Source organism: Coregonus lavaretus, assembly GCF_964263955.1.
Source record: "Coregonus lavaretus genome assembly, chromosome: 20".
In the NCBI taxonomy this organism is placed as follows: domain Eukaryota; kingdom Metazoa; phylum Chordata; class Actinopteri; order Salmoniformes; family Salmonidae; genus Coregonus; species Coregonus lavaretus.
The window spans coordinates 13,452,242-13,466,400 of NC_140007.1; the positions used below are offsets into that span (position 1 = coordinate 13,452,242).

At 47.3% G+C, this 14,159-nt stretch overlaps 1 protein-coding gene across 1 annotated transcript in view; it reads left to right on the forward strand.

Moving 5' to 3' along the window:
• The first annotated feature begins 427 nt into the window (after positions 1–427).
• Positions 428–14,159, forward strand: part of LOC311147386 (solute carrier family 2, facilitated glucose transporter member 1-like) — a 34,130-nt gene continuing 20,398 nt past the window's right edge. Inside the window, exon 1 of the mRNA XM_084184082.1 lies at positions 428–514. Coding sequence (XP_084040208.1) covers positions 437–514 — 78 coding nt within the window. The 5' untranslated portion in view covers positions 428–436. The remainder of the gene's footprint in view (positions 515–14,159) is intronic.

Here is a 14,159-nt window from a genome sequence, read left to right on the forward strand (position 1 = left end):
GAGTCGGACGGCAGAGTGAAGGAAAAGCAGCCAACAAGTACTCAGCATATGTGGGAACTCCTTCAAAATTGTTGGAAAAGCATTCAAGGTTAAGCTGGTTGAGAGAATGCCAAGAGTGTGCAAAGCTGTCATCAAGGCAAAGGGTTGCTATTTAAAATAAAATTGGTTACTACATGATTCCATATGTGTTATTTCATAGTTTTGATGTCTTCACTATCATTCTACAATGTAAAAAAATATATATACAAATAAAGAAAAACCCTTGAATGAGTAGGTGTGTCCAAACTTTTGACTGGTACTGTATATATAAAAAACAATAGCTCGTAGGATAATGCAATAACGCAATAATGCATGTGATTGAGCACTTTGAGCATTTCTTTGTAAAACTGAAGATACTTTATAATTTTTTTGCCCACAGGGGGTGACGCTCCAGCTGATGATGGCAGTGGGAACAGCTGTGATTGGCTCGCTGCAGTTTGGCTACAACACAGGGGTCATCAACGCTCCCCAAAAGGTGAGTGAGAAAGGGCCAATCTCAAATGGCACCATAATCCCTATATAGTGCACTACTTTTGCCCAGAGACATGGAGGCCCTGTATAGAGAATAAGGTGCAACCACGTTTCTATGTTTGTGCCCCTTAAAGCCTGTCCAAACTCAGTGAATGTAAAGACAGTATTCTTCCTATTCTTTCTTGACACTCCTGACTAGCTCAGCAGGTTAAGATGTTCCTCAGAGATGCATGGCGCTTATAGATCTCCTACCCAAAGGTGCCGTACGCCCATGTCCAACGCCCATGTCCAACGCCCATTTTCCAAGCCATTAATAGTCTAGCAACAATACGTACCTCTGTCTGTGACATGAGTTAGATGGCAAATGTGACTATATATCAAGTGCCTCTTAACATTCGTTACCTGTTAGCTAATGGCCCATGTTACACGCAGTATTGGCTTTAAGATGATCAGGATCGATGATTAGGGGGTTGATTACTTGCTATCTTAAAGGGGAACGTTTATGTATAACCCTACGATTCAGTCCTAAACTGTTTTACTACATATCTGCTTTTACTACATGTCTCGCTGCTCAGCCAAGTCACTAATCACTTTTTTACATGTAAATAACCTTCACAATATATTATTGCATTACCAATATTTTTCAGTATATCTTTCTTGCTTTATTACCTTTTTTTGTATTTGTATTTGTGCTCTTTTTGACTTAGTTATTGTGTTATTGTTACTATTATTGAATGCTGTGCATATGTCGAATAAACTCTGATTTGATTTGTTTGTCAAGGATTGCATCTCATCTCTCCATCAAGAGCCCCGCCAGGTCAATCAAAGGTGATACATCAAATACATGTAGGATCTTTGACTGACATGGTGAGACACGCTGGTGAGATGAGATTAGACTCACTCCTTCTACTGAATTGAACACTTGGCTACAGATGTTAGATCTTACTTTGACCTGTTTCGTAGCAGGGGTAAAAATCCTCCTGCAGCAGGAGGATTTGAATGTCTGAAGAAATATTTAGAATCGTCACAAAGGGGAAGCTGTGTTTGTATACAATGCAATACCGTACCTATTCTCTTAGAAAAAAATAACCTAAAACGGTTTTTCGGCTGTCCCAATAGGAGAACCCTTTGAAGAATCCTTTTTGGTTCCATGTAAAACCCTTTCCAAGGAGGGTTTTACATGGACTCCGTAAGAGTTCTACCTGGAACCAAAAATAGTTCTCCCTGGAAGCAAAAGGGGTTTTCCTATGGGGACAGCTGAAGAACCCTTTTGGAGCCCTTAGACTGCAGAGAGCAGTTCTGGGCTCCAGTTCAAGTCCACTGGGCTCCAGTTCAAGTAGCCCATGTAGGCTACGTGCAGGCTACAGCGCGTCTCGTGTGAATTCTTATGTGGATTATAATAAATCAACATATTTGTAGGGAGTAAATGTATTTTTCGTTAGGGGAAATCCTTTAATTTTTTTATAATTTGAATTATACTGTATGTTCAAGGCAAGCAATAGGCAGAATAAATCATCGGTGGCCTCAGTGCCTATGTGGTCCAGCAGTTACAACTGCTGACCCCGTCAGTGCTTAATTTGAGCCGGATCCTGCACCTCTCAGACTTGACCTCGTTTGTTCCAGCACCTATTTGCCCGGCTCCCGTACCTCATGCGGCATTATTTATACAATTTGTTCACTGTTTGCACTGTAAACATTTTTTAAAAATCAATCAGAGTTAAATCAAGTTGCCTCCTGGTTATTTCTTCCACCTCCCAGAACAACCATCATGTAAAAGCGCGGTGATCCTTCTGCGCAATCATCCTAATCCTTCCACACTGATTTCAGAACTGCTCTCTAATTTGTACATATACAGTGAAGGAAAAAAGTTTTTGATCCCCTGCTGATTTTGTACGTTTGCCCACTGACAAAGAAATGATCAGTCTATAATTTTAATGGTAGGTTTATTTGAACAGTTAGAGACAGAATAACAACAACAAAATCCAGAAAAATGCATGTCAAAAATGTTATAAATTGATTTGCATTTTAATGAGGGAAATAAGTATTTGACCCCCTCTCAATCAGAAAGATTTATGGCTCCCAGGTGTCTTTTATACAGGTAACGAGCTGAGATTAGGAGCACACTCTTAAAGGGAGTGCTCCTAATCTCAGCTTGTTACCTGTATAAAAGACACCTGTCCACAGAAGCAATCAATCAATCTGTCAGACTGCTGAATGTGGATGTGGTGCAGGAATCAGGCGCAGGACACAGAAGCTTCGTCCAACAGACTTTAGTTGACGACAACGAAATACAAACGGACCTCAAAAGAGCCCGGAGGCGAGCGATTACGCACACCATGCGTTAACACCAAAATTACAAGAAGCGCGCACACAAGTGCGAAAACTCTCCAAACAAATGGAGCAAAACAATCACAGCACCTGCTGACAGGCGGAACATTTACACACAACACACGACTAACAAAACGAGAACGTATAGGACACATAATTAACACTAAACGGAAACAGGTGTACAAATAAGACAAAACCAAACAAACATCGAAAACATACAACGGTGGCAGCTAGTACTCCGGGGACGACGACCGCCGAAGCCTGCCAGAGCAAGGAGGAGGAGCAGCCTCGGCCGAAACCGTGACACAATCAGATTCCAAACACTCCACCATGGCCAAGACCAAAGAGCTCTCCAAGGATGTCAGGGACAAGATTGTAGACCTACACGAGGCTGGAACGGGCTACAAGACCATCGCCAAGCAGCTTGGTGAGAAGGTGACAACAGTTGGAAGAAATGGAAGAAACACAAAAGAACAGTCAATCTCCCTCGGCCTGGGGCTCCATGCAAGATCTCACCTCGTGGAGTTGCAATGATCATGAGAACGGTGAGGAATCAGCCCAGAACTACACGGGAGGATCTTGTCAATGATCTCAAGGCAGCTGGGACCATAGTCACCAAGAACACACTAACACACTACGGTAACACACTACGCCGTGAATGCTGAGCTATAGTCAATGAACAGCATTCTTACATAGGTATTCTTCTTGTCCAGATGGGATAGGGCAGTGTGCAGTGCGATGGCTATTGCATCGTCTGTGGATCTATTGGGGCGATAAGCAAATTGAAGTGGGTCTAGGGTGTCAGATAAGGTAGAGGTGATATGATCCTTAACTAGCCTCTCAAAGCACTTCATGATGACCGAAGTGAGTGCTACGGGGTGATAGTCATTTAGTTCTGTTACCTTTGCTTTCTTGGGTACAGGAACAATGGTGGACATATTGAAGCAAGTGGGGACAGCAGACTGGGATAGGGAGAGATTGAATAGGTCCGTAAACACTCCAGCCAGCTGGTCTGCGCATGCTCTGAGGACGCGGCTAGGGATGCCGTCTGGGCCGGCACCCTTGCGAGGGTTAACACGCTTAAATGTCTTACTCACATTGGCCACGGAGAAGGAGAACCCACAGTCCTTGGTAGCGGGATTGTGGGCAGGTGCAATTTGGACGGAGGCTCAGTTCAAGACCAAGCAAACATATAACCCCTGGCTTGTCAAGCAAAATTCAAAGCTGGGCTGTACAACATGCAAAAAGGTAGGGAGTTTGGGCCCGGAAAAGACTGGAGGGATGAAACTTGCAAAAGAGTGGGTGGAATGTACAGTAACATCCTCTGCCTCTAACGTAAAAAGCAACAAAGAGCCCTCAGAAAAAATGATTTTGAAAATGACCAAACCAAGGCTCATTTAGCGGCAGCAAGCATTGTAGACAAGGATAAAGAGGACACCTTAACACAGGTTAAGTTAACGCTCAAAATAGAAACATAGACACTAGAGCCAGAGTCTTCTGGACAGCTTGCAATGAGGCTAAACGTCACAGACCCGCTCACGATTTTGAGCAAAACATTTACTGTGAGGAGTTAAATGGACTTGACATGGGGAAAATTCTCCATTCCAATGTTGCTTGCTCCAACATACAGCAACATATTTAATCCGAAATGAAGCGAAAACTATTTGAAAGAATAGTACAGTGCTCTCCCAAAATCAGCCTAATGCTCGATGAGGCTACTAGTTTGAATAAAAAGAGTGCCTTCATTGTATACATCAGACTTCATATGGATGACCCAGCAAACATTTCTGTTGATCTTGTGGAACTGGAGGATGTATCTGCTGGGGGAATTGTCCGTAATCTGTTATCTGCATTAGAGGGTGTAAAGTTTACTAAGGACTTTCTCTCCAAATCCCTCATTGGAATTACGTGTGATGGTGTGTCTGTCATGCTGGGACGCAAGAGCGGAGTAGCAACAAGGCTCCAGGCCCTCTTCCCTAATATAACTGTTTGGTACTGCTCGGCACACAGGCTTGAGCTTGCAGTAGGCAATATGGTAAAAGAGATGGGAGCTATCAATCATTTAAAAATACTTATGGACAAGCTATATGCGCTTTATACCGTATCCAACAAAAACTGAATGGAGCTGAGGGAGTGCACAGAGAGTTTAGACATTCAGCTTTGCAAAATCGGCAGGATCTCGGACACTAGATGGGTGGCATCCAGTTTTAGAACTGTAGAATGTGAAAAAATTACCCGGCTCTTCACAATCATTTCACCACAGCAGCTGATGATGCCTCCCGCGACGGCGTGACCCGTCAGAGCTATAGTGGCCTTGCCATGCACATATCCTCGCATGCATTTGTTAACAATCTAGGCCTTATGTGTGATGCACTTCAAGAACTATCTGAATTGTCACTCGAGCTCCAAAAGAGAGACTGCACAATTATTACTGCACACAGGGCAGTCACCAGGGAAGCGAGGGTGTTCAGTGCAATGGCAGAGCAGCCAGGCCGACACACACAACTCAGCCAGAGAGAGATTCAGGAGAACTCTTTCCAAGGCGTCAAATGGAATGGTGGAAGACCCAGCGACAGAGTTTGGCACTGACAATCCATGTACGGTCATACGGGCCTACAGGCAGTACAGGGACACTAATGGTAATGATAAAGGAGACATTCCAGATGGACTTAAAGAGCTGTTGATGGTGTTCAGCAACATCCCCATCTCCATTGCAGAATGCGAGCAGGGATTTTCTCAAATGAATCTGATTTGCACCTCAACCCGAGCCTCTCTGCATACCTCCATCATATCAGGGCTACTCTTTCTGAACCTTGTTGGCCCACCCCTGACCAAATTCAACCCAGTCCCCTATGTGAGGTCATGGATTGCTAAAGGACACAGATGTGTCACAGACACCAGGAGCAAAACAAGAAATAGGGGGGAGAAGACGCACCAGGAAATGGCTGTGTTGTGGGAGGTTTTGGAAAACTAAGGTAGGAACATATTTTTCCTTAACAAACTTGTTCTGTAATGTGAAGTTAATCTGAATATGCACTTCATATTATCACATAGGCCTATATATTATAATGTGTTCTCTGTAGCCTACATTGATTTATTTTATTTGAATTATGTTCTGATATCATATCAAATTATTTTGATATGTTTGTTCTACTGCTACATTGATGTCTTGAAAAGTATATGAAATTGGAGTCTTGTAAGCCCCACAGTTGAGTATGTGTGCATATGCATATGGCGGGTGTTCTGCAGTGGCGCTTAAAAATGTTGCTGTACATTGATGTCTTGAAAATTAGGCTATAAGAAATTCAGACTTGTAAGCCCGACAGCTATACTAGAGTATGTGGGCATAATATATGTTTGAGACCAATGCATGGCCGACGCGTGACGGTGGCTGTGTGAGAAGCTCGCCTGTATCTCTCACAGAGCTAGAATGAGATTCACTTTCTATGATCTCTCTCCCTCTCTGCTCCGATAGACATGACCCTGAACTCTCATCTCTCAAGCGTTGCACTTAATCATTTATTTAGACTCTATGCTGTAGGCCACCAAAATATCTGATCAACTTCCAAATATTGTTTTACAAGAGAGAGAGAGAGATAGGTTTTTGCGCATCATTGGGTGAGTCAGTGAAACTAGAAAGCATTTTTATGACTATAATTTCCTCCTCATATTGTAGCCGACAATATGTCTCCACACACCTAGGCCTAGACTATTGATCGATTCTAGACAAGGTCGTTTTTATTGATCTCTGATTCTCAGACTTAGAATTGCATGAAATGCGTTTATAAAAGGCCAACATTTCCCTCACATTATGCTACAAAAAATTTACCCCATGTGTGCAACTTCTGTAAGTGCCTCTACTCTACTGCTCTATGCCACTACGCAAATACGATAATATGAATGCAATGCTTTATTATAACGTCCGGTACCTCAGAACTCCCCAGGTCACCCCCCTCTCGTGCTCACTGTTTGTTCCGGCACCTCCCGATTTACAAATTAAGTACTGCCCGTCACACATATGCCAGAGTCAGCATGGGTTCGAATTCTGTCCACTGCCCTTTGACTCACCCTTCCCCATGTTTCCAACACTGTTCTATCTCTTCAATAAAAGCAACAAAATTACAAAAGGAGTGGGACTACCCCACTCATAAAAAATATATTTAAGAAATAATAAATCATTGGACAAATAACAATTAGATTGTGAGCGCACGTCCAACATAAAACATGACTATAAATCGTACAAGGTAGCCTAAATGTATTCATAAAACATGCACAGACCTAACAAGCAACAATAGATGCTATGCTAACTGATTCCACCATTGAAAGAGAAAACAAACAAAGAAATAGAAAATAAACTCTATATGCTGAGATTCAGGCCAGATTTTGAGGTGGAAATTAAAACCTTCAAATCAAATCAAATTGTATTTGTCACATACACGTGTTTAGCAGATGTTATAGCGGGTGTAGCGAAATGCTTGTGCTTCTAGCTCCGACAGTGCAGTAATATCTAACAATTACACAACATATACCCAATACACACAAAAAAGGAAGGAATGGGATTTAAGAATATATACATACAGTGAGGGAAAAAAGTATTTGATCCCCTGCTGATTTTGTACGTTTGCCCACTGACAAAGAAATGATCAGTCTATAATTTTAATGGTAGGTTTATTTGAACAGTGAGAAACAGAATAACAACAAAAAAATCCAGAACAATGCATGTCAAAAATGTTATAAATTGATTTGCATTTGAATGAGGGAAATAAGTATTTGACCCCTCTGCAAAACATGACTTAGTACTTGGTGGCAAAACCCTTGTTGGCAATCACAGAGGTCAGACGTTTCTTGTAGTTGGCCACCAGGTTTACACACATCTCAGGAGGGATTTTGTCCCACTCCTCTTTGCAGATCTTCTCCAAGTCATTAAGGTTTCGAGGCTGACGTTTGGCAACTCGAACCTTCAGCTCCCTCCACAGATTTCCTATGGGATTAAGGTCTAGAGACTGGTTAGGCCACTCCAGGACCTTAATGTGCTTCTTCTTGAGCCACTCCTTTGTTGCCTTGGCCGTGTGTTTTGGGTCATTGTCATGCTGGAATACCCATCCACGACCCATTTTCAATGCCCTGGCTGAGGGAAGGAGGTTCTCACCCAAGATTTGACGGTACATGGCCCCGTCCATCGTCCCTTTGATGCGGTAAAGTTGTCCTGTCCACTTAGCAGAAAAACACCCCCAAAGCATAATGTTTCCACCTCCATGTTTGACGGTGGGGATGGTGTTCTTGGGGTCATAGGCAGCATTCCTCCTCCTCCAAACACGGCGAGTTGAGTTGATGCCAAAGAGCTCAATTTTGGTCTCATCTGACCACAACACTTCACCCAGTTCTCCTCTGAATCATTCAGATGTTCATTGGCAAACTTCAGACGGGCATGTATATATGCTTTCTTGAGCAGGGGGACCTTGCGGGCGCTGCAGGATTTCAGTCCTTCACGGCGTAGTGTGTTACCAATTGTTTTCTTGGTGACTATGGTCCCAGCAGCCTTGAGATCATTGACAAGATCCTCCTGTGTAGTTCTGGGCTGATTCCTCACCGTTCTCATGATCATTGCAACTCCACAAGGTGAGATCTTGCATGGAGCCCCAGGCCGAGGGAGATTGACAGGTCTTTTGTGTTTCTTCCATTTGCGAATAATCGCACCAACTGTTGTCACCTTCTCACCAAGCTGCTTGGCGATGGTCTTGTAGCCCATTCCAGCCTTGTGTAGGTCTACAATCTTGTCCCTGACATCCATGGAGAGCATGATTGCTTCTGTGGACAGGTGTCTTTAATACAGGTAACAAGCTGAGATTAGGAGCACTCCCTTTAAGAGTGTGCTCCTAATCTCAGCTTGTTACCTGTATAAAAGACACCTAAGATCCAGAAATCTTTCTGATTGAGAGGGGGTCAAATACTTATTTCCCTCATTAAAATGCAAATCAATTCATAACATTTTTGACATGCATTTTTCTGGATTTTTTTTTGTTGCTATTCTGTCTCTCACTGTTCAAATAAACTACCATTAAAATTATAGACTGATCATTTCTTTGTCAGTGGGCAAACGTATAAAATCAGCAGGGGATCAAATACTTTTTTCCCTCACTGTATATGGACAAGCAATGACAGAGCGGCATGGACTAAGATACAGAAGAATATTATAGAATAGAATGCAGTATATACATATGAGATGAGTAGTGCAAGATATGTAAACATTATTAAAGTGACTAGTGTTCAATTTCTTAAAGTGGCCAGTGATTTCAATAGGCAGCAGCAGCCTCTAATGTGCTAGTGATGGCTATTTAACAGTCTGATGGCCTTGAGATAGAAGCTGTTTTTCATTCTCTCTGTCCCAGCTTTGATGCACCTGTACTGACCTCGCCTTCTGGATGATAGCGGGGTGAACAGGCAGTGGCTCGGGTGGTTGATGTCCTTGATTATCTTTTTGGCCTTCCTGTGACATCGGGTGCTGTATGTGTCTTGGAGGGTGGGTAGTTTGCACCCGGTAATGCGTTCAGCAGACCGCACCACCCTCTGGAGAGCCCTGCGGTTGTGGGCGGTGCAGTTGCCGGGCGGTGATACAGCCCGACAGGATGCTCTCAATTGTGCAGTGAAGTTGTTTCCTACCTTCACCACCTGGGAGCAGCCCGTCAGGAAGTCCAGGACCCAGTTGCACAGGGCGGGGTTCAGACCCAGGGCCTCGAGCTTAATGATGAGCTTGGAGGGTACTATGGTGTTGAATGCTGAGCTATAGTCAATGAAGAGCATTCTTACATAGGTATTCCTCTTGTCCAGATGGGATAGGGCAGTGTGCAGTGTGATGGCAATTGCATCATCTGTGGATCTATTGGGGCGGTAAGCAAATTGAAGTGGGTCTAGGGTGACAGGTAAGGTAGAGGTGATATGATCCTTAACTAGTCTCTAAAAGCACTTCATGATGACAGAGGTGAGTGCTACAGGGCAATAGTCATTTAGTTCAGTTACCTTTGCTTTCTTGGGTACAGGAACAATGGTGGCCATCTTGAAGCACGTGGGAACAGCAGACTGGGAAAGGGAGAGATTGAATATGTCCATGAACACACCAGCCAGCTGGTCTGCGCATGCTCTGAGGACGCGGCTAGGGATGCCGTCTGGGCCGGCAGCCTTGCGTGTGTCACGGTTTCGGCCGAGGCTGCCTCTCTCCCTTGTTCGGGCAGGCTTCGGCGTTCGTCGTCTCCGGAATTCTAGCTGCCACCGATTTATGTTTTCATGTTCGTTTGCTTTTGTCTGTTTGTGTCACACCTGTTTCTGTTTTACGTGATTAGTGTCCTATAAGTTTCTCGTTGTGTTTGTCTTGTGTTGTGTGTGATTGTTTTCGTCAGTGTAGTGTTTGCTCGGTTGAGCATATTTCTCTCCACTGCGCTGGAGCTCGTTTGCACTTGTTTCGTGCACTACTTATTTTGTCGCACCTGTTTGTGCGCATTTTGCCTACACGCCTTGGGCGTAGTTTAGCTGTTGGGCTTTGTTGCCCTGTTGCCTGTGTTTGGGTCGGAATACAGCTTTTGGAACCTACCGTCTGCGTCCTGCATCTGATTTCCTACACCACACCTACACACGCCCTGACAGAATCACACACCACACCCATGGAATCAGCAGGAGCAGAAGCAGCCCAGACAAGACTGGAAGCCCAGGTTCGGGATCAGCAGGAGCAACTCCTGCAGATGGGGAACGCCCTGCAGGAGGTTATTTCCACACTCCGAGGCTGGGGTTCGCCTCCACCACCGCCCGCCCAGCCAGCACCATCGGCCAGCCCGCCCGTTCCAGCACCGGAACATCGAGGAGTCCGACTATCTCTCCCGAGGGCTTACGACGGGACAGCGGCTGGGTGTCAGGGGTTCTTGCTCCAGGTCGAGCTGTACCTGGCCACAGTCCATCCGGCACCTTCAGGGCATGAGAGCGTGTCCGCCCTAATCTCCTGCCTGGCCGGTAAAGCGTTGGAGTGGGCCAACGCGGAGTGGAGGAAGATCGACGCCACGACCATTACCTACACCGAGTTCTCCCGCCGCTTTAGGGCGGTGTTCGACCATCCCCCGGAGGGGAAAGCGGCGGGGGAGCGTCTGGTCTTCCTTAGGCAGGGGAGGAGGAGTGCCCAGGAATTCGCACTCGAATTCCGTACTCTAGCGGCAGATGCAGGGTGGAATGATCGGGCCCTCATCGATCTCTACCGATGTAGCCTCAGAGAGGACGTCCGTCGGGAGCTGGCCTGTCGGGACGCCAGTCTCACTTTCGACCAGCTGGTCGACATGTCAATTAGGTTGGATAACCTATTGGCTACCCGCGGACGTCCTGAGGGGGGTCCGTCCATTCCATCCTCCAGCGCACCCGAGCCGTGTCCTATGGAGCTCGGGGGCGCTGGCGCTAGAGGTAGGAGGAGTCGGCAGAGTGGGGGGTCCATCCACTGCACCAACTGTGGTCGGGGAGGACACACCGCGGCTAGGTGCTGGGGATGGCCTCCTCGGGGAGATGACGACAGGTCCCGCACTGGGGATTCCCTCCAGGTGAGTAGGCGCCCCACTCACCCAGAGCTCACTGTTGCCCATTTTTGTATGCCTGTGTGTTTTCCGCAGGTGGCACCTCATTCCCAGTGTAAGGCGCTGGTAGATTCAGGCGCGGCTGGGAATTTCATTGATAAGAAGTTTTGTTTAGAGTTAGGGTTTCCCTTTCTCCCTGTGGAGGTTCCTTTTCCCGTTCACGCCCTAGATAGTCGTCCGTTGGGTACGGGCTTAATCAGGGAGGTCACGGCGCCACTTAGGATGTGTGCGCAGGGGAGTCATCAGGAGATAATACAACTGTTTCTGATTGACTCTCCTGCGTATCCGGTGGTGCTGGGCATGCCCTGGTTAAGTACCCATAACCCCGTTATTTCGTGGCAGGAGAGGGCTCTGAAGGAGTGGTCTGCTCAGTGTGTGGGTAGATGTTTGGGCGTTTCCTTAGGGGCTACCTCGGTGGAAAGTCCAAACCAGGTGCCCGCATTGCACATTCCACCTGAGTATGGGGATCTGGCTATCGCGTTTAGTAAGGCGAGGGCGACGCGGTTGCCACCCCATAGGCAGGGGGATTGTGCGATAGACCTTCAGGCAGGAGCTGCGCTCCCACGGAGTCATGTGTATCCTCTGTCTCAGGAGGAGAAGAAAGCTATGGAGGTTTACATAGACGAATCACTGAGACAAGGATACATACGGCCGTCCACTTCCCCCGCGTCCTCGAGTTTCTTTTTCGTGAAGAAGAAGGATGGGGGGTTGCGTCCGTGCATCGACTACCGTGGTCTCAATCAGATTACGGTGAAGTATAGTTATCCACTCCCGCTGATTGCGACCATGACTGAGTCGTTGCATGGGGCGCGTTTCTTCACGAAATTAGATCTCAGGAGCGCGTACAACTTGGTGCGCATCAGGAAGGATGATGAATGGAAAACAGCCTTTAGTACCACCTCGGGCCATTACGAGTATCTCGTCATGCCATACGGGTTGATGAATGCTCCGTCAGTTTTCCAATCATTCGTGGATGAGATCTTCAGGGACATGCAGGGACAGGGAGTGGTGGTGTACATAGATGACATCCTCGTGTACTCACCTACCCGTGTCGAGCATGTGGCCCTGGTGCGCAGAGTGTTGCGGAGGCTGGTGGAGCACGACCTGTATGTGAAGGCAGAGAAGTGTCTGTTTTTCCAGGAGTCGATTTCCTTCTTGGGGTATCAGTTGTCTGCGTCAGGGGTGAAGATGGAGGTAGACCGAGTGTCAGCCGTGAGTAATTGGCAAACACCAACCACTGTGAAAGAGGTGCAGCAGTTTTTGGGGTTTGCGAATTACTACCGGAGGTTTATCCGGGGTTTTGGGCAGGTGGCAGCTCCCATCACGTCTCTCTTAAAGGGGGGCCCGGTGCGTCTGCAGTGGTCAGTCGAGGCGGACAGGGCTTTTAAGAAGCTGAAGGACCTGTTCACCTCGGCTCCGGTGCTGGCGCATCCGGATCCCTCTTTACCATTTCAGGTAGAGGTGGACGCGTCTGAAGCCGGTATTGGCGCCGTGCTGTCCCAACGGTCAGGTGCGCCACCTAAACTCCGCCCCGTTGCCTTCTATTCCAAGAAGCTCAGCCCGGCGGAGCGAAATTATGACGTAGGGGACAGGGAGCTGTTAGCTGTGGTCCAAGCCCTTAAGGTGTGGAGGCACTGGCTTGAGGGGGCTCAACACCCTTTCCTCATTTTGACGGACCACCGTAACCTGGAGTACATCCGGGCAGCGAGGAGGCTGAACCCTCGACAGGCTAGATGGAGTATGTTTTTGACCCGTTTCTCTTTTAAGATCACCTACATCCCTGGGTCACAAAACGGTAAGGCAGATGCACTGTCTCGGCGGTATGACGGGGAGGAGAGGTCCGTGGAGCCCACTCCCATACTGCCGGAGTCGTGTCTAGTGGCACCGGTGGTGTGGGAGCTCGATTCTGAGCTCGAGCGGGCATTACGCACCGACCCTAGTCCACCACAATGCCCGGAGGGTCGGAAGTATGTTCCGCTCGAGTGTCGGGATCGATTGATCTATTGGGCTCACACGTCACCCTCCTCTGGACATCCGGGTATCGGCCGGACAGTGCACTGTCTTAGTGCCAAATATTGGTGGCCTACGTTGGCCAGGGATGTGAGGGTTTATGTTTCCTCCTGCTCGGTGTGCGCCCAGTGTAAGGCGCCTAGACATCTGCCTAGGGGTAAGTTACTACCCCTGCCCGTTCCACAACGACCATGGTCCCACCTCTCGGTGGATTTTATAACTGACCTTCCCCTCTCTCAAGGGAATACTACACTCCTGGTCGTTGTGGATCGGTTCTCTAAGGCCTGTCGTTTGCTCCCCATGCCGGGTCTTCCTACTGCCCTACAAACCGCCGAAGCACTATTCACTCATGTGTTCCGGCACTACGGGGTGCCCGAGGACATTGTGGCTGACCGGGGTCCCCAATTCACCTCCAGAGTCTGGAGAGCTTTTATGGAGCGGTTGGGGGTCTCGGTGAGTCTCACCTCGGGTTACCACCCGGAGAGTAATGGGCAGGTGGAACGCGTAAACCAGGATGTGGGCAGGTTTCTCAGAACATACTGCCGGGACCGGCCGGAGGAGTGGGCGAGATATGTGCCCTGGGCTGAGATGGCACAGAACTCTCTTCGCCACTCCTCCACCCAACTAACCCCTTTTCAGTGTGTTTTAGGGTACCAGCCGGTTCTGGCACCATGGCATGAGAGCCAGATCGAGGCCCCCGCTGTGGAT